Here is a 25,323-nt window from a genome sequence, read left to right on the forward strand (position 1 = left end):
CCTTTATTTGATCATTTTAGGGCTGTTTATGAATATTAGGGGGAAAAAAGTATGTAAAATTAAGTCAAAATTATAGTGTGTTTTTTAATGGAAGGGAAAAACAGTCTCTTGATCGGGGTTAAAAATACCATTATTTTTGTTAAATCTTTCATTTCTTTTCCCATCATGGATTATGAGAAAAACATTAAGAACTTTTAAAATCCTCTTTGATGTAAACAAATATTTGGTAACAAAAATAAATAAATACATATAAAATTAGGGCTATTAGGATATTTCTTTTGCTACATATGAGCCACGTACCTTTTTATGCCATTTCAAATGCATCTCTTTTTTGTTTGTTTACCACACAGTTCTTATCTACATTGCAGTTACAATCTCACTGGGGAAGACAGGGTTTTATTACCTTGGTCATAGCATAGTTTAGTGTTGTACAGATGAGAGACCGAAGGCTACTTAATTTTCCAATGCATCAATAATAGAAATGTTAGTTGCTATGCTGCAGCAGAGGACCTCCTTAAGCACCTAATAACATGCTAATGTCTAGAATTAGGCCTGTATCTTGGAAATCTTTCCAGATATGATATACTGTATCCTCCAGAAATGGCAGAAGGAACAGATAAGAGGATAAAACTGGTCCCCAAAAGCCAGTTGCACCTAATGTCATCTCTCTTGTTTTCATTGGAGTGTCAACCTTGTTTGTCTTGCAAAACTTACTTTTCATTACCGTTTCCACACTAAACTCTAATGCAGCTTAATAGTTACTAAATATTTGATTCCTGTAATGAATGTACATTTAACTTGCATTGAAATATTGCAACAATCCAAATCTTCTCTGGGCCTATGTAATTCCCTCTGTGCGTGTGTGTGTGCATTTGTGGTTTAATGCACACACCTGAAAATTAGAGGAATGTGAAGAACTCAACCATGTATAGTTTGGACAATGTTTACTTTTGAAGAGTTCCAATCAGGATGAGATAGTGCCCCCCACCCGAATCTGTTCCACAAACTTTCCACACTTTATGGCTTGTACAATAGTTAATAAAATGGGAAGAGTGAGAGGTGCATTAAGTGCTGAAACAGCCTTTCCTGAAGAGAAGAATGATATCAGGGCCAATTTCTGAATGCTGTAGTTTTAAAATGTGCTTAGTTAAATATCTTCCAGGTCAGATGATGAAATGTACTCCTCTTAAAGGTGTTTCGCCCACTATCTGTTAGCATCCTACATTTAAGAACAAATCTTGCCTTCTTCGTGTCTGGAGAGGGCTGCATGTATAGGAGAAATGGTGTGGTTCCCATTTCCTGAAATGGGAAGTCCACATACAGAGGGCACACTCACCTGTTGAGTGTCCTCTTGCATCCGTGTGTAATGTTGCTGGTATCCATGACTCCAGGACTTCCTGCAGGCCTCTCACCAGGTCTCCTGGGGCTCAGCCCTTCAGCCAAGTCACGGAAAGTTCAGTCTCTTTTTGGGGTAAGCAGAAGGTCCAGATGAAAATTGAAACACATTTGAATAATTCTTCTGCCTCCCTGATGCTACTGAAGTCTTCTCCTTCCAATTACAAACACTGTTTCAAGCCACCCTCCAGAAGAGCTTGCTCTGCTCCCTGTGGGTCTCTTCCACCTGTTGTAGACCCTAACTCTGCCCCCTGTGGGTTTCTCTCCAAGGAGAGTCATGCCTCCTCTGCAGTCTCTCCCTGGGTCTTGTCTCCTTTCCATTGCCTATCACAAGGGTCAGTTCTGTCCCTGTGGCTTTTCTCAGTGTGTCTACCCCAGACTACTCCCAGAATGAGGGACAGCTCCCTAACTCCTTTCTCCCAGGTCGTCTCCCCTCAGCTGAGCTCCACTCTGTTTAAGTAGTCCCCTGAAGGTGAGGTCAGTCACTCTAGCTCCATTACAATGAGCTGGGATAAATTATTGCCTCCACAAATCTAAATCAAGGGGCAGGACTGATGGGTATCTGCTAGGCCATGGACTAGGCTGAGCCTATCTTGTCTTAAAGGGCTAGCTAGCCTGTGACTCCATGCAAAAGTTTTATTGCAGAGCCAAGCTCTGCGTGGGGGGCTTTCTGCATTCTTGTATAGTGGGCCAGGAGAGAACTGGAGGTAAGGCTAATTGAATCCAGTAATAAATGGATCCACCAGCCTTTACCCCCTAACTATGTATGTGCACTGCGGGATGGGCAAAGGCTATTGCCACCTCAGGACTATAGTAGTGGCTGCTCCAAGACTTTGTGAGTAGGGACTGTTCTTTCCTCCAACCCCCATGCAACCCCTTATTGTGCTAAGCTTGGCTGCTTGTACTTAGGTAGGAGACAAGGATTTGATTGTAGAACTATTAACTTCATATAGTGACTTAAGACCACAGATAGGATATCAGAGTTGTTTACAGTTGCTTTGTTGTAGAATAGTTTTCTGTCCGTCTTTCTTGGTTATTGGAAGCTTGACCTGGTCACAGATAATAAAACAAATGGCACTGTGTAAATCGCAGTTCTGTGGTGCCAGTACACTTTGTTAACCTTGGGTTCTGGGATCTATATGTCTAGCCATGGATAATATTTTAACTTCTTGCCTAGTGCTGAGTTTTGACAGCTACTGTGTGTGTCTCCGAGGCACCTGGTAAATTCACATTGCCGATTCATTTTGAAATGGAGTATTTGCACGCAAATGCTGACACATCTCTGAACTTTCATTGGAACCAAATACAATGTGACCCATTCCTTTTGCACACAGCTGCAATGTCATCTTACTGAGAAAGAAAAGCCAAAGAAAAATCTATCATTTATTTTGAAGAGGTCTCTGAAGGGAGCTGGGAATAAGATTTCTGCCAATTTTTTAATTAACTGGTTTTTGGATGTGTTTCTCAAATCTCATTGTTCTCTACTAGTTTAGAACATCTGTATCAAGCATCCCCACCTTTCTACCCGCTCTCGTTACAATCATCAGAGTCCATTCAGTTCTATGAAAAGAATAACTCTCTACATTAATGGCTACTGTCTTTTTTTATGTTCCGTTTCTACAGTGCCTAGTACAGTAGGGCCCTAGTCCATCACTTGGGCTCCTTGGTGCTACCACAATACAAATGGAGGGGGAGAGAGAGAGGATTAATCAATTCAAAATTGTACCCAGAATCGTCTGAGTCATGAAGTGCAGCAATATCCTGTATATTTCCCTTGTGAGTTCATGATAGAATCATACCCACAGGCGAATTCTAATTATTATTATTTTATGTTCATTTTGTTGCAGTAATTTCTCATACATTCATTTAATGATTTTCTTCCTTCTCTTTAAAGGAAATCACCAGTGTTATCATAAAAGGTATTCTAATCATTGCATTTTAATTACAAAGATGAACACTGAGGTCCCTTCCGGATTTCAGCTGAATCAGACCATTCATCTGCCCATCTCCTAATCAAAGCCTCACAATAATAGAGAGGACAGGAGGCTCCGCTCCCTAGAGCAGGGGTGGGCAAACTTTTTGGGCCAAGGGCCACATCTGGGTGGGGAAATTTATATGCAGGGCCGGGTCAGAGGGTTGGGGTATGGGAGGGTCTGCGGGGTGTGATGTGCAGGAACGGGCTCAGGGCAAATGATTGGGGCAGAGGAGGGGTGCGGCGTGTATGAGGGGGCTCAGGGAAGGGGGTTGGAATGCAGAAGGGGGCTCAGGGCAGGGTTACAGGAGGGGTGAGCTCAAGGCAGGGAGTTGGGGTGCAGGAGGGGTGCAGGGTGCAACAGAGGGCTCAGGGCAGGGGGTTGGGGAGCGGGGTGCAGGAGGGGTTTGGGCTCCGGCCTGGCACCGCTTACCTAAATTGGCTCCGGGGTGGCAGTGGCGCGCGCCAGGGCAGGCTCCGGGGTTTCCCCACGCCGTGTCGCTCCGGGAAGCAGCCAGCACCACAACCCTGCGCGGCCCCTGGGGGTGACGGATGGGGGCAGAGGGCTCCGCGCGCTGCCCTTGCCACACCTCCAGGTACCACCCCATTGGCTGCGGTTCCCTGTTCCTGGACAATGGGAGCTTCAGGGGGCGGTGCCTGGAGGCAAGGGCAATGCACAAAGCCCTCTGCGCCCTCCCCCCCCACCCCGTCGGGCCGCAGTAACGTGGTGCTGACACTTCTGAGAGCAGCGCGGGGCCTACAGCACCATGGGGGGCAATCCCGCAGGCCGGATCCAAAGCCCTGAGGGGCCGGATCCAGCCCGTGGGCCGTAGTTTGCCCACTCCTGCCCTAGAGTATGCAGGACTCTAGCCTTTTATCTGTATAGGACAAAGCCTTTTTGGACTTCTCCAAAATTATTCGTCACCATCACTGAAAGAATGAAAGGGGAAGCAATCTCTTCCCAAAGACTATTTACTTGGCTTTCCACCTGCATATGCTGTTATGAATTTATGGGACCACCTTCTCCACAGTCCGTCAGCTAGAGATCAGGTTGCTTAGGTAGCTTCCCTGCAAGGAATTCCAGCTATGGGATGGGGTTCCATTCAGACATTAACTAGGCATTGTCCCTCATTCAAGCTTCTGCCAAGGATGCGTTCTTTGGTTCAGCCATCCTACAATATGTAGTTCAGAGCACTTCCTTGCACCCTTCTCCTCAATGAGCATTGCTTGGGAATCCGCCACAATGAGTACCTTTAGGGACCAGCACTCGAAGAGGAAAGGAAGGTTACTTACTTTATAGTAACCCAAGTTCTTGGAGATGTATGGTCCCTATGGCTATTCACCATCCACCCCCTTCCTTTTGCTCAGATCCTCTCTTGATTTGTGGAAGAGCAGGAAATGGAGAGACCCTCCCTTCCATCCCACCTTTTAGACCCTTGATTCGAAGCACAAGGAAGTGAAGGGAGCCGGCACAGACCGATGTATGCTGCTATTGAAGAGTTTCTGGTGTCAGGCGCATGGAATGTGTGCTCATCATACAGTAAATACCATTAGGGACCATGCATCTCCAAGAACTCGTTACCATAAGTTAAGTATCCTTCCTTTTTTTGGTTGTGCCCAAGTTTAGTTCTTGTTCATTATGATCACTTAAATATTGCAAATATAGTTTAAAACAAAATAATTTTGCCTCATTTCTTTCCTTTCTGTTTCCTCTGCTACTGCTGATGGTGGATACTCTCACCTACAGTGAGTGCAACTATTTACTATTGCACGTTTTTGATAGCATCAGCTGTAATAAGTGAAACAGAATGCCAGATTGGGACCAAAGCAAAGCATCTTTCAATGTGCCTTTAAGATAGGGAGGCCAAATACGTTTTATTATTCAAAATATTTGTATATGTTTTAGTTTTCCATCCTTGGTTCAGCTCAGATTATGCATAGTAGCTGATGTGATTTTGGTGGTCATTTGAGTTATGCTTATGAGTTGAAGCTCTGTAGCATAAATTTTCTAGGATGGGAGCGTGAGGAATGATTTATCATTTGGATTGTTTTGTTTATATTTTTAAAGTGCACTAATCAATAATAATCAATCAAGATCAATAAAGATCAATAATCTCTTACGGCACATTTAAAACTCAGCATAATGCAACACAACATTTTACAAATTGCTTTTGATGTCCACGAAAAACTCTTGCCCAGCCCATCCATTCCAAACCTCTACTTGACCCCTTTCCCTTCTCTTGGAAAAGCTTGCAAAAACAGATAGGCCATGCATTATACACAATAGTGCTAGGGGCCAAAGTAAATTCCAGAGCTGAGGACTCCTGCCAAACTGCCATTTATATCGGTATAGTTGAAGCAGTACAACCTCCTAGAGTGGACACAGCTATATTGGTCAAAAGGGGCTTATATCAGTAAACCTATTCCCATATAGGAAGGGGAATAAACTATACTGGTATAAAGTGCCTTTATACTGGAATAAATGCATCCACATGAGGGAGTTGTATTAGTGTCACCACATGCCTAACCAAAGTAGTTACATGTACACAAAAACTGTGAGTAGGCCAGATCTTAGCTACTCTGCTGAGTTTGGTGGAGTCTGAGATGTTTAGTGATGCTTCTTGAAGCCAAAGAGAGGAAAAGTAATTGTAATGGAGATGAACCCTTGATTTGTTTGAAACATCATGAAACTACATGAGCTGTATCTACTTCTTAAATGTTAATCTCACTTGTATTGAAACGTCTTCTGTTTTAAATATCAAAAAGCCACCTGTTCAGATGGAGTGCTTAATGCCTGTCGGATTTTAAAAGTCGGTCAACTGCTTTCTAAAAGAAAGCCAAAGGGGTGATTAGGAGTTATATCATATATCATGAGAAGACATGGCAGCGCAATGACACAAAGTCCATTTTCTGTTCCTTTTCTTTTAAAAAGTTCTGTTATAGCCAGTAGACTTAGAAATCAAAACCCAGTGTAATGAGGTCCCTGGGGTGCAATCTGGGGTGTGGCCTGCTGAGCCTTCCTTACCCACCAACCTGTGCTGCTTATCACACTGTGGTGCTGATGTCAAGCCACAAGCCTCTGACAGGCACTGCGTGCAGACAGCCATCCATAGGTAGGGGGACACTCAACTGAGTTGCATGAATGATTTCCCAGCCACTCATGAACCATCGATAGGTAGGCTCCAGCCAATACCCCCTAGCTCCCAGTCTTGCATCCAAGAACTTTACCATCTTGCACTGGTCAGAAGCCTGTAAGTTTATTACCTAGTTTGCCACTTCATCAAAGGAAAGTGGATATGCACCAGCCTTTGTAACCTGAGCAGACTTCCCAAGCACTTTAGACAAACTCACTGGTAAGGATAAAATATTAAAATAAGTTTACTAACTACAAAAAGATAGATTTAAGGTGATTATAAGTGGTATGCATACTGGTCAGAAATTTGTTATCTTAAGAAAATTAAAAAGTAAACATGCATTCATAATCCTAAACTTTTAGACTAAGCAAGAGCTGAATCTAACAGCTTTTCTTACCCCGGCAGATGGTACAGGTAGCTTACAGTTCTTCAGTACACAGACCGGACCCTTTTCCACCCTGGGACCAAATTCCCTCAGTTCAAAGTCTTTTTCTTCCAGACATTCCTCCAGGTGTGGAGGTGGGGTGGCGGGAGGGGAAGGGATGTGGAAGAGGCCAAGTGATGATGTCACTGTCTCTCTTTTTATACCTTTTTTCAGCTCTTAGAAAGATCCTTGCTGTGACATGGGGGTGTCAGTTCGTCCCCATTGGTCAAGCAGTTTCCATTGTATAAGTGCCTTCTCCAAGAAGTCTCTGGGAAAATACATTGGGTGTTGATGAGCCTTTAACAACTCCTTTATTGTAATTGAAAAGCTGGTTATGGGTGTTCCCATCTCACAACATATTTCAGTAACGTATCTATATCTATCTATATCTCAATACCTCATAACTTCACATACAATGATAGTACATACAATCCAACAGGTGTGTATATCAATCCCCCCTCTGTTTTTTCCACCAAATGCATCCGATGAAGTGAGCTGTAGCTCACGAAAGCTTATGCTCTAATAAATTTGTTAGTCTCTAAGGAGCCACAAGTACTCCTTTTCTTTTTGCGAATACAGACTAACACGGCTGCTACTCTGAATCCAACAGGATATTTTTGTTCAGCAAATCAATACTTAAAAATGATACCTCACAAGGCATATTTTGTAATCATACTACGTCATAATCCTATGACAGTGTTGAATATGGTGATTCCAGGGTACTACTTTTAAGTCCTGAGTGTCACATCCAGAAAGCTAACTCAATGGAACAGTAAAACTATTGTATAAATTGTATGTACAGCTGAACTGGAGCCACATGGGAGGTTTAAAACATGTTGATAAAATGTAATTAGCTAAACTCAGAAACCCATGCAATACTGCACGTTGCATTGCACTGGTAAGCTTAATCTGATGCCTCTAGTGCTCTATGTAGGTGACGCAAGCTTAACCTTCACATTTTTGAAATGTTGATCATAAACTTGTCTCTTTTCTTAAAAAATAACATAAAGGGACAGATTCTCCATTGATGTCAGTGGAGCTATGCTGATTTCTATCAGCTGAGAATCTGACCCAATGATTTTGGAGGTCTATCGGGGTCAGATTTCAAACAATACTTTTGTTTTGTTTTGGGTGTGGAGGGGGGGTTGTTTTGTTTTGAGAGGGAGATGCTGGAGGGAGGTCATAATTTCTTTGCAGATTGACAGGTCTGTTGAGTTGATGAGTCCAAAATCTGTCAAGAAAGACAGTTAAGTGCATTAGATCTATTCAAGTAAGTTTTATTTTTAGACAATAGCATATGCATGTTATTAATAAGCCTTACAAATTGATCATAAAAATTTACCAGCCGAGGTACACCCTTTACCTGCATGATCATACTGAAAAAACGAACAATGTTTTACATGCTAGCAAACCACTGCCAGCCCTCCATCTCCCCTGAAAACCCGATGCAAGTGGCAAACAATTTTGCAAGTCTGTGTTAAAATTTTAGCTAATAGAAACATCGGGGAGTTCATTAGATTGTGTGTGCATCATATAATGACTCATGCTAAAAGTATTTTAATGATTATAAATATATACAATTTTAATTGGTAAATGATCCTCTTGAATTTTGAGTTTAGAGACATCTGACTCAAGATATGCTATATTTTTATTCAACAGTCCTCCAGATAAATGTTCCCTTTGTCTACAGTGTCACTGGGAGAATGCAAAAATCAGAGAAAGTTTGGTAATATCAAAATACACATTTTGAGAGATATCAAGGAGAACATTCTCTTTATTATTTCTCAGTTTCTTTTTTCTAGAATGTCAGTGGTTAAAAACCCTGATACCACTATCCCATCTCATTAAATTGTATTGTGAAACTTGTGCCTAACCTTTTTAAATATGGTACAGTTAAATTAAAAGTCTTGGTTGCTCCTCCTTAAGAACTTTAATCAAATACCTCCTCACAAATGTATTTTCTGTGTAGTACTTTCTGTGTACACACATTTGTTGGTTAAAATAATTACTCTGTTAAAGTGAAGATATGGAAATGCTTTGCTCGGAAGAGGTGGGAAGTAATTAGGAAAAGGCTCAGGTATGGGGTTTGGTATTCACTAATGTTTTTAGAATGAGTCAGTCACTCTGAAATGTTCCCTACTCAATTATGTCTATGTACCATATACCTAATTTGCAACATTCATGCCATCTCTGTTCAGAATTCTTCCTGAGCAAAGATCAACTACCGGCCATGTATATGCCAATCTAATTTTCACATTTGACCTAAGAAAGATTTTAACTTAGGTGCACCAGCAATTCAGAGCTAATTGATTATCCTGTTTTTCTTTCTATGCCTTGAGGATTGGTTTGGTTACAACAGAAAGAGGGAACATATAGTGGAAGCTATTCAGGGTTGGGGGAGATAACTAGTTCTGTCTCACAAAAATAACACCAACTGCTAGCCAGAAAATGGGTATTTTTCACCAACATTTTTGAGAAAATACTGTTCTTTTCTCTGTAGAAAACTTTCAGCCACCTCCAGGCATAACTAATAACATTCAACTTTAAAAGTTTAGTGGTTTCATTCAGGTAAGCACTCGCCAGATTGGACTCTTACATAAAAGCTATTCAAACTTTGTGAGAAAGTTTGTGGGAGGTATTGCCAATTTGGAGAAGGATCGGGATATTATACAGGAGGATCTGGATTACCTTGTAAACTGGAGTAATAGTAATAGGATGAAATTTAATAGTGAGAAGTGTAAGGTTATGCATTTAGGGATTAATAACAAGAATTTTAGTTATAAGTTGGGGACGCATCAATTAGAAGTAACGGAAGAGGAGAAGGACCTTGGAGTATTGGTTGATCATAGGATGACTATGAGCTGCCAATGTGATATGGCTGTGAAAAAAGCTAATGCGGTTTTGGGATGCATCAGGAGAGGCATTTCCAGTAGGGATAAGGAGGTTTTAGTACCGTTATACAAGGCACTGGTGAGACCTGACCTAGAATACTGTGTGCAGTTCTGGTTTCCCATGTTTAAAAAGGATGAATTCAAACTGGAGCAGGTACAGAGAAGGGCTACTAGGATGTTGCGAGGAATGGAAAACTTGTCTTATGAAAGGAGACTTAAGGAGCTTGGCTTGTTTAGCCTAACTAAAAGAAGGTTGAGGGGAGATATGATTGCTCTCTATAAATATATCAGAGGGATAAATACAGGAGAGGGAGAGGAATTATTTCAGCTCAGCACCAATGTGGACACAAGAACAAATGGGTCTAAACTGGCCACCAGGAAGTTTAGACTTGAAATCAGACGAAGGTTTTTAACCATCAGAGGAGTGAAGTTTTGGAATAGCCTTCCAAGGGAAGCAGTGGGGGCAAAAGATCTATCTGGTTTTAAGATTCTACTCGATAAGTTTATGGAGGAGATGGTATGATGGAATAATGGGATTTTGGTAAGTAATTGATCTTTAAATATTCAGGGTAAATAGGCCAAATCCCCTGAGATGGGATATTAGATGGATGGGATCTGAGTTACTATAGAAAATTCTTTCCTGGGTATCTGGCTGGTGAATCTTGCCCATATGCTCAGGGTTTAGCTGATTGCCATATTTGGGGTCGGGAAGGAATTTTCCTCCAGGGCAGATTGGAGAGGCCCTGGAGGTTTTTCGCCTTCCTCTGTAGCATGGGGCATGGTTGACTTGAGGGAGGCTTCTCTGCTCCTTGAAGTCTTTGAACCATGATTTAAGGACTTCAATAGCTCAGACATGGGTGAGGTTTTTCATAGGAGTGGGTGGGTGAGATTCTGTGGCCTGCACTGTGCAGGAGGTCGGACTAGATGATCAGAATGGTCCCTTCTGACCTTAGTATCTATGAATCTATGACTGACTATATAATGACTTTCCCAAGAGGCTCAGCTTCTTTCCTGGGCACAACCCTATTGCTGGTCTTTGAGGGGGAGACTCAAGGTCCTCCATCTCTCTCTGTGTTCCCACCAAATAACTTCTCTTTTTGATCTGGGGAAAACTCAAGTATGGTCTTCATGTGGAGAATAGTGATAATGGGGTCCAGCACCTCTCACAGCCAATTTGCAAGGCTCCATCCCCCTGCCCCGTATTCAAATTTAACATTGCTTATACACTACACTGTGAAGAAATGTAAGATAACATGGTTAGGAGTAAAATAAGGAAATAGTGGTTGCCATTCAAAAGTCAACAATTTCCAATAGACAGTACACCATTATTACACTGTACCATAGACACTATTATACCATTTATAGGATACTCCTGACACTGAAATAGATCCACCCCTTGGGTGGAAGGTGGCTGCTTTTGAAAAGCAACCAATAGCACAATACAACAGTTTAGGATGGAGAACAAATAATGTTTTATCCAACTAGAATTACAGTTGGATAAAACATTATTTGTTTTCCATCCTAAACTGTTGTATTGTGCTACTTGTTGCTTTTTAAAAGCAGCCACCTTCCACCCAAGGGGTGGATCTATTTCAGTGTCAGGAGTATCCTCAGACATGGCATAATAGTGTCTATGGTACAGTGTAATAATGGTGTACTGTCTATTGGAAATTGGTTGGTTGAATGTAATTACTCAAATTGGAGTTTAACCAGAATAACTCTAATCTTGTGAAACATGCTGTGGGGTTTTTAATGGCTACAAGAAGCCAGAAGAAGATCTTCCCCCAAGTGGCTTGCCTGAGGTCATTCAGGGAGCCTGAGATAGAGGAGGAAATAGACCCCACATCTCCTGAATCCAAGGCCAGTACCCCAGGGCCTCCTTCCTTGAATCCTAAGAGTTTGGTGACTACCACAGGAAAAAGTAGAAATTAGGCATTTCATATACACGAGCAGGCTTCATCTCTCCCATCATCTCCTCCGTCTTTTTAGAATAATAGGAATTAATGTGGAAATTTCCCATTAGTTCATCTAGGCTACGTTGTCCCCACCCAGTGCAGGATTGTTTGCTATGGTATATTCTTGAACGGTTTTAGTGAAAGGAATGCCATTGCTATTTTATGGTGTGAGAGGCCACCAAAATGTCAGCTGTTGACCTTTGCCTATGACTTCTATACAGGAAAAAGAGCCATGTGTCCACACCATGGCTGATTCAAAATAGCCTTGAGAAGCTGGAGAATAGGTCTGAAATCAACAAGATGAAATTCAGTAAAGATAAGTGCAAAGTACTTAACTTAGACAGGAAAAATCAAATGCACAAGTACAAAATGGAGAATAACTGGCTAGGTGGTAGTACTGCTGGAAAGATGAGGGGTTATAGTGGCTCACAAATTGAATTTTAGTCAACAAAGTGATGCAATTGCAAAAAAAGACTAATATCATTCTATGGTATATTAACAGGAGTGTTGCATACAAGATAGGGGAGGTAATTGTCCTGCTTTACTTAGCACTGGTGAGGCCTCAGCTGGAGTATTGTCTCCAATTCTGGGTGCCACACTTGAGGAAAGATGTGGACAAATTGTGAGACAATCCAGAGGAATGAAACAAAAATTATAAAATGTTTAGAAAAATTAGACCTATGAGGCAAGGTTAAAAAACCTGGGCATCTTTAATCTTAAGAAAAGAAGATTGAGGGGGTACCTGATAAGTCTTCAAATATGTTAAGGGCTGTTATCAAGAGAATGGGGATCAGTTGTTCTCCATGTCCACTGAAGATAGGAATAGAAGTAATGGGCTTAATATGCAGAAAGCGAGATTTAGTTCAGATATTAGGAAAAACTTTCTAATAAGGGCAGTTAAGTTCTGGAATAGACTTCCGAGAAAGGTTATAGAATCCCTGTCACAAAAGTTTTTTAAGAACCAGTTAGACAAACACCTGTCAGGGATGGTCTAGGAATACTTGGTCCTGCCTCAGCGCTGGCTGCTAGAGTAGATGACCCCCCACCCAAAGTCTTTTCCAGCCCCACATTTCTATTTTGGATTTACATCCCCTCCAAAAGATAGCATATCCAGATAGCATTGTGCCCGAATCTGTCGCTGTGTAGCAAATTCTCAATGATTCTGATTTTTTAGCATATTTAGTACAGCAGCTGTAGCTGGCACACACTGCTCAGATACTGAAAGATATGTAACTGTTGTTCAGTCTTTTATGAAAAAGTTACAAGTGAACTAAACTTCTTTAGGCTACAAAGCAAATCAGTTCCCTATGCATTTCCCATTCTTGATTCTCTACAGTGAGTGAAATTCACCAGACTTTCTAACCAGATGCAGTTTATTTTCCCTTGGGCATCATGTCTCATGTTTTTAATAAATTATGTCATGGATTGAGGGCTTGCATACTTTTTAAATTATTCACAACAATATTTTAGATAGTTTAGTGTGGTATCTTTATCTTAAACCCTCTTTTTGAGGGGTTTATATTTTCAACCATAAACACTCAACACATGTTCAGAGAAGGAGATCGTTATGTTTTAATAAAATGTCAGTTATTTTGTTTCCTGATTTGCTGAAGAATTGAAAGTAAAATGTATTGTTTCATACACGCCGTACATTCCGTCAGCTGTTGTCAGTTGGTATTGCTCCACTGATCTGTGATTTACAGCAGCTGAAGATCCTAGTGTCATAGCAGGAGAGTACTTAAAAATTAGGATCCACAGTTTAGGTAAGCAGATGGGCTTGACTCAAACAAAAGAGAAATGATGAGTGATGGAGGTCTGGCTTTCTGACTGAACAATTAGTGCCAAGAGACACTGTCTGGAGAAATGAGCCATGGTGAGATTTCTCTTGCTTATAATTTTTTTGCTGTGGTCTCCGTGTCACTTAAGATCACAGAACCAGGCTAGAAATTTGATCTAGATAAGCTATTTGTATTTAACTTATGTTTATTTGACTGTCTTATTAGTTGATTTTAACATTGTAGATACCAACAAAAGAAATGCTAAGAGCTAAAGAAATTGGACTGGATCTAGTGTTGATACTATATGCTTGCCAAGAAAGGGTATTTTATCCACATACATTTTGTCTACCCTAGAGCTGAAGACAAAGAGAAGAGAATTGTGTGTAGCACTTAACCTAAAATGCAGTTATACTCCAAAAAATGATTGTCAGAATGGCAGTGTGCAGTTCCCTTTCCTATTAAATGTGCTTAGTTTATCAGTGCAAAGATGTCCCCTTCCCCCCAACTATCAGTTTTGCAAACTCAGCCAGGGATCTGAAGGTCAAATTGTGTTGTCTATGGCATACACATCTTTCTGCTCCACTTGTACAGTGTTGTAAGTGTAGAGAAGGTGCCGTTGAGATGTACACTGTTATATTTTTGTCCCTTAAACTTAGTTATTGTGTAGGGTACATAGGTGTTTCCTGTGTGTCTGCCCAACCCAGCCTTGCAAGGAGAGGACTCCCTAATGCACGTCCCAGGCAGGGTAGGCTCCAGACACTCTGTTTTCATTACCTCTTCTCACAGGTGGAAGGCTGTTTTGCCTTCCCATTGCAGTCTGTGTGAAATTGCCAAACAGCAGGGCAGGTCTATATGCAGTTCTTGTACCAGTTTTAACTCTGTTGATTTACACACTAATATAGTTAAAGTGGCACAATCCCTCTTCAGTTATACCTGTATAAAGGAGCTTATGTCAATATAGCTTAATTCCATAAATATACTAAAATAAGCTATTGTGCTATAAGCTCCTTTATACTGGTATTACTGTGCCCATTGGAGGGAGTTGTGCTACTTTAACTAATTGGTTAAAAAAAGAGTGTGTAAATGAGTCCTGAGATTCAAGAGGTCTGAATCAAAACAAAATGTATTTAAAAAAAAAAAGAGAGATCAGATTTAAACATAGGAATCAGTCTACAGAACACATCTCGGGTATGTCTACACTGCAATAAAACATCCACGGTTGGCCTGTGTCTGCTGACTTGAGCTCAGGCTGTGGGACTATAAAACTGCAGTGTAGAGATCTGGGCTCAGGCTGGACATCTATACTGCAGTTTTAAAGCCCCACAGTCTAAGCCCAGGTCAGTTGATATGGGCCAGCCGCGGGTGTTTTATTGTAATCTAGACATACCACTGTTCTGGAATTCTGCAGAGCTCATCTAGATATGTTCCCTTTAAATTTAGTCAATATCACTATCTGGACAATGAGTGTTACACATCCCTGTCTTTCCCCCATCTGGCCCTTTCAACCACCCTAAGTCATGTCGTCTGGTTTTCTCTGCCCTGTTCTCAGCTTCCACGGTCCTTCATAGTATGTGACTATTTTTGACGTTAAGGGTGAGACAGAATTTGCTATCGTAGCAGGAATGCTAGTTGAGATTATTTATACCAGCATTTCAACAATATAATATTTGTCCAGATGTATCACTTGGGGGAAAGTGTAATAGTTAGAGCTGGTGAAAAGCAGGATTTAATTGTCCTGAGAATTTTGTCCCAATTTTTAATCAAATTCTAAAATTCAAAGAAAAATTTGTTGAAAAAATTTGAATTTTGAAAAATTTCAGACACCTCTTGTAATAGTATGAGTTCTCCATACAAAGGCTATTGTCCCTTATATCTTGTAACCTTTCCTCCTTCACATCTAGTTCCAGAGGAATTTCCCAGATTCCTCTTTAAAATCTAGCATTTCAAATGCCCCCTTGAGCAACTGCCCCTTACTCAACATAAAATAACGAAAAATTTGAATCTAGGTTTGTGTGTCAATTGTCTCTGGCTAGAGGTTTGAGCCTGACTCAAGTTCAGTCCGTCTCTTAAAGCAACTGGATAACTATTTTTGTGTAGTTTCCTTTTGATAGTGTTTCTACTCACATATCAAATATGAATTATTGACAGATCACAGCCAACTTGTCACATACATCTACAAGTAAGGAGTTCTCCAGATGGAAGTTAGTTAACAATTCTGTTGACGTGAGAAAGGAAGTAGAATCCCATCTCAATCTCTTACAGCTTTATTGGATGTTCTGAGCCAACAGAAGTAAAGTCAGTGAAGTGAGTGGATGAGACTGAATAAACACAGGGAGTTGATTGGTGGAATAGAATTCAGTGTCATTGTTAGTCACTTTTGTGATCATAAATGCACTTTTAAAACCTCTTTTAGTTGGGTCGTGTAAAATGGAAATGCTGTTTCTGAGTGTCTGGGGACATTTCTGTATGTTAGAATGCTGGAAATGAAGGCCTGGTCTGCACCAGAAAATTAGGTTGGCATAACTATGTTACGCAGGATGTGAAAAATCTACAACCCTGAGCAATGCAGTTAAACCAACTTAACCCCTGGTGTAGACTCAGGCCATTGTTCGGATCGGATTGGAGGGTAGTGATCTGGAAGCGGAGTCGACGGGGGAGCAGCGGCCGTCGATCCCGCACTGCGAGGACGCGAAGGAAGTGATTCTAAGTCGATCTAAGATGCGTCGACTTCAGCTACGCTATTCTCGTAGCTGAAGTTGCACATCTTAGATTGATCCTCCACTCCAGTGTAGACCAGGCCTCAGGGATTTGGAGAACCTACGCCAACAGGAGAACTGCACCAGTGAAGGTAACATCTTCACTTAAGTGCTACAGCAGCACAGATGCATTGTTTTTAGCACAGACAAGCCCAAAGACACTGAAAAGGAGGTCCTGATGAGACTCTGTAATGAAAAATAAGAATTTCAGATGGTTTTATACCGTTGGGTGTTATCCTTTGTGAGAAGCTTCTAAAAGTTACTTTTAAGAGCTGTAAAGTACTGTTGTCTAGAACTCTGCAAAAGTTCACATTTACATAAGCCTTGAATTCCATGGAACTTATTTAAAACGTACATTTCATATCTCCTTAATCAAAAGATTCACTAGCAAACCTGCACAGATATGTGGTTTTGCTTTCAAAGCTTGTGAAATTAAAGATTTTTGCAGCTTGGTCTGGAAGTTGCCAAGTTTGACCTGGTTTCGACTGTGTTTTGCTGAGAGTTTTTTGGATTCATTCAACCCCTAAGCACAGATTTGAAATTCAGATGTGGAGAAATTCAGAAACTTGAGAGAATGCTTACAACAACCCCTGCAAAGTGAAGCTGCTATAATTTGCACAGCTCTCCTCATGACCCTTTATGTGCAGGTCATGAGAGCCAACTCAGTCTATTTTAAGCATTACCTACTGAACTAAGTAACTTTCACTCATCTTCATTACATCTTTGATATAGTCCCATAGGAGTGGTTCTCAACCAGGGGTCCGAGGCCCCTTGGGGGGCCACGAGCAGGTTTCAGGGGGGCTGCCAAGCAGGGCCAGCATTAGACTCGCTGAGGCCCAGGGCAGAAAGCCTGCCACATGGGGTTGGAGCCTGAGCCCCACCTCCTGAGACTGAAGCTAAAGCCTGAGTAATGTAGTTCTGCGGGGTCTCCTGTGGCATGAGGCCCCCCCAGGCAATTGGCCTTCTTGCTACCCCTAACGCTGGCTCCAGGCCTTTATATGCAGAAAACCCGTTATTGTGACGCAGCGGGGCTGTGGAGTTTTTATAGCATGTTGGATGGGCCTCGGAAAGAAAAAGGTTGAGAACCCCTGCCATAGGTACTGTATTGTTGGACATACCAGTATATGTCCATTTATACATGTATGTATTTATCCACATATGTTTATTAAATGTAAGAAATAATGCTATGGGCGGGATTTTCAGAACCACCTAAATGACTTAGGAGCACAAGTCCCATTGACTTTCTGTGGGATTTGTGCTCCTAAGTCATTTCTGCATTTGAAAAGTCAACCTTGTATAATTATAGAACTACGTGATTAACATGCCAGCGATAACAATTGTGTTTAGACTGTGAGCTCTTCAGGCCATGGACCATCTCCTTGGTCTGTATTTATGCAGTGCTCAGTACAGTGGGGTGCTGGTCCATGACTGGGGCTTCTAGGCAGTATGGTAATGTGAATGAATAATAATAATGAGGTTGTTGGCTTTTGTGTAGATATTTATAGTATAAACTCTTTCTTTTTCACAGAATCATGTAAACCCAGCAATGGATTTTACACAAACCCCTCCAGGAATGCTAGCTCTTGACAACATGCTGTACTTTGCCAAACACCACCAGGATGCATATATCCGGGTAAGGGTTCTTTTCCCAGTTCACACATTTTAGTTTCACAGCTCACACTGATTATTTCATATTTTTAAATCATAATTCCAGGAAAACAGATGGGATCCTGACATCCCAAAGAGCAATTAACAACTGAACAGAAAGCCACAGGGCACAGAACACCGCCGCTTTCTGTGAAAGCTTTACGTGAATGCGCCACTATTGTATGTCTGATTCAATTAGTATTAATGGCCTTTATGTTTTGTAGAATGACCTGCAAAGGAAGGGGGGAAATAAGTTTATGCCTTGTGTTATGTATGAAGTAAAATCTGAAAGATTCTGTAAAAAAATATGCAGATTTTCTTTCTTTTTTTTCCTTAAGAAGCAGAATTCTCTGTCCTGCTCCAGTCCATTAACCCTGCCAAAAACTGACCTTAGCTCCCCAGGTAAAGATTCCTCTAGTGTCTGTCTAATACCCCTTTGCAACTGACCTTATCAACAATGTCCTAGGGATTAAGGCACTCCTGCCAGGAAGCTACTGGAAATGATGTATTTCGTTTGGACACAGGGAGAGCCGAAGCGTGATTCACTCTGCACACTCCGCTCCTGCCCCCCCCCCAGTTCCTGCCCACTCCTACTCTTAATTAGTTATTCTAAAGACAGTTTGATAGCAATGAGTTATATGTTGTTTCCTTATGTATAGAGGCGTTGAACAGACAATAATCTCAGCATGTGGACATTCTGCTCTTTATATTCCTGAAACTGAATATTTTGCCCTCTATAAGCCTTCCTATTATAAGTGAGTGGAGGATGAGAAAATCAATACGGTGGAAGTCCAGAAAGTCATTAAGTATTCCTCAGATAGTTGGCACAGCTAAATAGCATAATTGCAGAGAAGAAGAGACCTATTTAAATAAGACTAAATACAAGAAGAAAAACAATGGGCATATATATCATTGTTAGTTTAAAAAAAATTCTAAGAGGAATATGAAATATGGTATGTGGAAAGCTCCATTTAAAAGTGAATTTTAAAGTGTATTCATTAACCTACAGCTTTGCATAAAACAGAATAATGAGAGATTTGCAAAGGACATGCTGACATCTAGTCCAATGATGACCCATAAGCAGAATGTCACCATAATAGGAGACAATAAGATCTGCCCTTTAAAGACCTCTCTCTCTCAGCCCAGATCTAATGTGGCTATTAAAGAATGCAGCAGTAACATGGAGTGCAATGAATATTAAATTCTATACAAAAAAAGAAATTGAAACATTATTACATATTAGAAAATCAGTTTTGAAAGAAACAGAACTCAGACTGTATGTTGAAATCTATTTTATTTTTTAAAGAGAATTAGGCAAACGACTCCCATTGAAATTCATATACACCTTTGAAAATCTGAGCCCTAGGGTAGAATACTCTTTACTGGGGCTCTCCAATGAATAGCCTATGATCCCAATTAAGAGAGTAGACAGTAATTTTTAAGCAACCTAAATAGACTTTAGCATTGGGGAGAAATTTTCTACGGAATAAATATAGTCACAACATTTCATTTATTTTTCTTATATTCATCTTTATTTTGCAAATACTATATTAAGAATGGGATTTAGCATTTCACACATAATTAACCGCTGTTTAAATACCCTACTCTTAGGGTATTTCTACAATGCAATTAAAAACCTGCAGCAGGCTTAGGCTGCAGGGCTGTTTAATTGCCGTGTAGCTGTCTGGGCTTGTGCTGGAGCCCAGGCTCTAGGCCCTGTGAGGTGGGAGGGTCCCAGAGCTTGGGCTGCAACCCGAGCCGGAACAGCTACACCACAATTAAACACCCCTGCAGCCTGAGCCCCATCAGGTGGCAGGAACCAGCTGTGGGTGTCTAGCTGCAGTGCAAACATACCCTTTGTTGTGACAAACTGCACGAGAGCTATGGACAAAGATCATGGGTAAGGGAGGCAGGACTGCACTGATAAGAACGTGGCTGCTGAAGCTGTTGATGCACACATCTTGAGCGTGAGTCTGGAACTTTTCCCCATTACTGTCCTTCTGCCTTTCTTCATACCCTTAAGGCAGCTTATGTTGACCTAACTATGTAAGTGTCTACATTTCAATTTCACTCCCGCCAACGTAACTGCCCTGCTATGTCTACTTAATAACTCCACCTCCATGAGCGGCGTAGAGTCAAAGTCAGTGTAGGTTGGTTGACGCAGTGTCCATGTAGACACTGCATTGCTTATGTTGACTATTTCTGGCTTTTTAGGAACTATCCCATGATGCCCCACACTGACAGTACAATCAATAGAAGCGCTCCTAGTGAGGATGCGCACCGCTGACACAAGGAGCAAAGGATAGACACGCACAAGTGATGTACTGTGTCAGCGGTATGCTGATGTAAATTAGATTGACTTATTTTTGTAGTGTAGACATGGCCTAAGAGGGAACAATTAAGATTTGTAGGTATTGCAGAAGGTTTTGGTGTAGATACTTGAAGGAGATAAAAGGGTGGAGGCCTAATGAGCTTAATAAAAAATGGCCTTCAAAGTTTAGGGGATTATATGGCAGAAGATCTGGTGAGAAGGCTGTTAGAAGAAGATTGAGGGGGTGGTTAACTCTGTATCTTAAAAGAAGAAAGAAAACAGTGTTGTGGAAATTCTGAAATAGAAATAATTAAAAACAAATAAAGTTGAACAACCTTCCCCTCCTGCCTTTTGATTCCTTTCCTCCTTCCTCTCTTTTTCTGCTGGCTACAGTTTAGCAAGACACTTCTCTCTAGAATAAATAGAATGTGTTCTTTTGTTTATACAACTCTGTTCCTCCTCTACCCCAGTCAGTTTTTCAACTAGTTGTGGGTTTTTCATTTGGACATTTATGTTAATTGTCATTGAATTTCACTGCCTGTTTACCATTTAATGTGATTGGGGGCCTCTTGAGAAAAATGTTGTTTAGTATAAAGAAAGCACAGTTGTCTCTAATTATATGGTTTCCTTGCTACTTTCTGTATGTTTAAAAAAAAAAAAAAAGTTTGCTACGGAATTAGCATTTCTCCTTTTTTTTTTGGTTAACTAATGGTTTTGGTGATATCAGTGACTTCAGTTAAGTACACAGCAGTTTTTCATGTTCCACTTACAAAATCCATTGCAATTCTTAGAGGCTCTGCTTTTAAAAGGTGCAGTCATGTAATATATGGTATTCACTGATGGAAGTAATACTGAATCTTTGAAAGAAATTAAAGAACTTTTAACATTCAAAAGGAAAAATTGGCAGTTTCCCAAGTTGCATAATTACAGGACAGTTCATAGTGTGTAATTAAAGTTAACAGTGAAGCAAGTGATTTGGAATAAAGCTTTGTGACAGATAATCTTTTTTTCTGTTCTTATGGAGCAGACAAGTTCCTCCCCACCCAACCCAAAACACCTCAGCAGCAATTTCTAATAATTTGTTACAATAAAATTAAGTTACCATTTAAACGTATACTATGCAGTACAGGGATTTTCCATTAGAATGACATTTTCCTGTAACTAACTTGCAGTACTATGGAGCTGAAACTTTCCTTAGTGTAAAAAGTGGCCCCCGGAAAAGCCTTTTTTTTTTTTGTGGTTATAATCTCTTGTACTTCCTCATTGCTTTGTCTGGGATCTGTTGAAACAGATCTTTAATGGCCCACAGCTGGGCAGATATTACCAATACCAGTGAGAGACTCAGGTGCAGTATGCTTGATGCACAGTAATTTATTTGACAAAGAATCACACCAGCAGTTAAGATTACATAGTAAACATCTTCCCCCAATAAGCCTCAGCGCCTACAAGCATAAACCCTCAATAACTATGTTGGCCTTACACAGTATCCTGACTGGCAAACAAAGCAGGTATATCTACCAATTCTAAATGGAGACTTTTTCTCTTCTCTTCTGTCCCCTTTCAGGTACTTGATCTGTCAAGGGTCCCCCGAAGCAGGTATTGGTTACCCTGACAACCTCTGGTTCTAAAAGTCCCACAAATGTCCCTCGAGGTGGGGTCTCGGTTACCCCGATGACTTCTGTCCCAGTCTCGAACCTCTTCAGATGTTAATTGGGGAACACTTACTTAGCTAATTTATTGTGCTTAGCATATATATCCTTTTGTTCTCAAAGGAGTCTCATGTTCCAAAAATATGTTGTGTTGGCATTTATTACTGGTATATTCTAATTAATATTTTGGAAGGAGGGGCTGCAGAACAGACCCAAACCAAAGCTCGATCAACATTTACCCTCTCATCAATCATTCACATAGGCTCTTAGTGTGATGCCATTCAGAAAGTGTCATTTTGACCCATGTCAGCTCGCACCAAGCCCACTGATTGCATGATTTTATGTCTTCTTTGCTTTGTGAGCTGGTCCCCCTTGGCTGATATTCCAAAGTTCGATGTTGAAACATACACTCAGCTTGAGCTTTTATTAACCATTCAAATGCAGTTTCAGCAATTCCAGTAATTTTTCACATCACTTTTCTAATGCTAAGAGAATTCTGCTCCCAGAATCCTCTAGCAAGTTCAGACGTACCAAGTCATACCAAACTCATTTTACCATATTTATTCACATCAGTCACAGCAATTCATAATAATTTGGCCCAACAGGATCTATAGCGCAAGACTTTTTCATTTGAAACCATGATTTTTTTAAGTTTTTTTTTACAAGATACAATTAGGAGTGAACTATATAGCTTTGTTTCTGACTTGCTTTGTTTTTGTGTATGTGCATGCTTGGATACTTATATTGATGTAACTAATGGAGTGTCCATTTCACTAGTCTATCCCTGGAGATTAATGGAACCAGAATGGTTCTAGATGTTTATAGGAGATTCTAGTCTCCTGTATTTGTGAGCTAGTAGAATATGAAGGTGGTTGTTGTTCATCACTGATACATTGGGTTCTAAATGACTCATTCCCATAGATCATCTTCACAGATCACCTTGGTATACTGATGACCTGCAATAGATGTAAACGTGGGAGGAAGCGTTGCTGCTGGTCATTGTTCTCCCAAGCCAAGTCAAATGCAACCTGTTGTGGTTCTTATGCAGGCAAAGAAGGGTTCTCATCTCTGTGATTCTCATCTAGTGCTTCTGTTCTGGGCAATGTACAACTCGATGAATTCTTTGTATTTTTTTCTTGGCTGTGTTCAGTCAGATTCTGATGGGTCTTGCTGTTTTCCTGGGGTCAGATTGTGTCTGGTGGAGATAAATATATCTCCACTGACCTTGAGTTTCAACTAGTTTTGCTAGTGGTGGGACCTTAGTGTTGCTATTTGTGAGTTGGAACCATGTTTCTCGTGTTTAGTAAAATCAAATGAGGAGGTATTGAGTCCATTATTGTTTGAAATCATGAATGTGTTTTTGAGTAAAGGCAAAATACCAGGTAACTCTGGCATCACTGAATTTCCCCGATTCTTATCAATCAGATTTTTAGCCTATGTATCATATAAATACTGCACTGGTTAAATTAGCTGATGATCTCCAATTTGAGATGGACAAAGGAAAGCTGTCCACATTGATTCATTTAGGTCTCTTGCCATCCTTTGATGCCATTTACCACAAGGTAGTATTGATTTGACTAGCAGCTCTGGCTGGAGAGACTCGTAGTAGACTGAGATCACAGTGGATTTCATTTACTACCTTTTAGATAAAAAGAAAAGGAGTACTTGTGGCACCTTAGAGACTAACAAATTTGTTAGTCTCTAAGGTGCCACAAGTACTCCTTTTCTTTTTGCGAATACAGACTAACACGGCTGCTACTCTGAAACCTATCTTTTAGATAGTCTGTTATGTTGTTCTGTCTTGTTTTCAATAATATATGTCTTGTTCTCAGACTCTCGTGATGGCTTACATCTGAAAGTAAAATAAATATTGTAAATATCATATTGGCAACTTTTTCAAATTTGTCATGTGGATCCATTTATAGATGAAGGATGAGATTGCCAGCTGTTGTAAATGGCCAAACCGCCGTTGAAGTCACTGGATCTGTGCCAATTCACAGCAGCTGAGGGTTTGACCACATGTGTATAATCAAAATGCTGCTGGGTGCACTTTCCTCCCCTGAGACTATTTGGTGATTATTATTACTTACTTTAGTTTTGACCTCTTTACTGCTCTGCCAAGAGTAAAAAACAACAGAAGAGCAAGGGAACATGCCTTATGTGTGGAATAGTTCAAATACTCCAAATTCTCCAGGTATTTTTTTTCAGCTATCCCTCTGCCTTAGAATTAACCTCAATAATTTTTCAGTATGAGGGGTTCTCAGCCTTTTTTTTTCCTGAGCCCCCCATAACGTGCTATAAAAATTCCATGGCCCACCTGTGCCACAAAACTGTTTTTCTGCATATAAAAGCCAGGTCCAGTATTAGGGGTAGCAAGCAGGGCAATTGCCTGGGGCCCCACTTGTGTTGCTAATTTTCTAATCACACAAAACAGAACATCCCTGCCCTGCCCCTGTTCTTCCCCTTCTTTGAGGCTCCACCCATGGCCTGCCACTTCTCCAAGCTCTGCCAACACTCCATTCCACCTCCCTCTGTTGTTCACTCTTCCACACCCTCGCTCACTTTCACCGGCCTGGGGCAGAGGGTTGGGGTGTGGAAGAGGATATGGGCTCTGGGCTGGGGATGAGGGGTTTTGAGATGCAGGAGAGGGTTCTGGGCAGGGATGTGGTGGTGCGTGGTGAGGGCTCTGGCTGGAGGTGGAGCCAGGGATGAGGGGGTTGTGGTGTAGGAGTGGGCTTTGGGCTGGGCCAGGGGTGCAGGGTCCTGGTGGCATTTACCACAGCTCCGAGGAAGCATCTGCCAGCTCCAACCTCTAGGCGCATTGGTGACAAGATGTTCCAGTTGAAAACTGGATGTCCGGCAACTCTAGGCCCCACACCACATGGGGCGCCATGAAGCTAAGGTGCTCGGACTTGAGCTTGAGGCCCAGGTGATGGACTCAGGGCAATGTGGCTTTGGCTTTCTGCCCTGAGCCCCAGTGAGTCTAATGCCAGCTCTGCTTGGTGGATCCCCTAAAACCTGCTTGCAGCCCCCCAGAGGGCCTTGGACCCCTGGCTGAGAACTGCTGTTATATATGTTAGTTCACAGGGCCCATCTGATCATGTCTCTGAGAATTGCTAGCCAGTCACCATTGGTAGTTTAAAAATTACTGACCAGGTGGGAAAGCAATAGCGCAAACCATTTTCAGTCCCTGTGACTGTTAATCAATAGGATTATGTCTGGTAATCCAAAGGAGTAATATACTGGTATACACTTACGTATGTATACAGGTATACATTTTACTGGCAGGCAGTTTTTTCAGTTACTACCTTTCTTTTTTCATCTTTGAGCCTTCAAAAATTTTGGAGAAGGAGCAGGTGTCGTTTCTGAGTCGCAAGATGCAGATGAACATTGCTGGCATTTTGTGAAGAT

General features: G+C 41.2%; 1 protein-coding gene across 6 annotated transcripts in view; it reads left to right on the top strand.

Moving 5' to 3' along the window:
- ELMO1 (engulfment and cell motility 1) overlaps nucleotides 1-25,323 on the top strand; it is a 438,626-nt gene that overhangs the window by 191,063 nt on the left and 222,240 nt on the right. For all 6 annotated transcript variants that reach the window (XM_038391750.2, XM_043508739.1, XM_043508737.1 and 3 more), the window contains one exon: nucleotides 17,834-17,938. In XM_038391750.2, coding sequence (XP_038247678.1) covers nucleotides 17,834-17,938 — 105 coding nt within the window. The remainder of the gene's footprint in view (nucleotides 1-17,833; nucleotides 17,939-25,323) is intronic.

This window comes from Dermochelys coriacea, chromosome 2 (genome assembly GCF_009764565.3).
Source record: "Dermochelys coriacea isolate rDerCor1 chromosome 2, rDerCor1.pri.v4, whole genome shotgun sequence".
Lineage (NCBI taxonomy): Eukaryota > Metazoa > Chordata > Testudines > Dermochelyidae > Dermochelys > Dermochelys coriacea.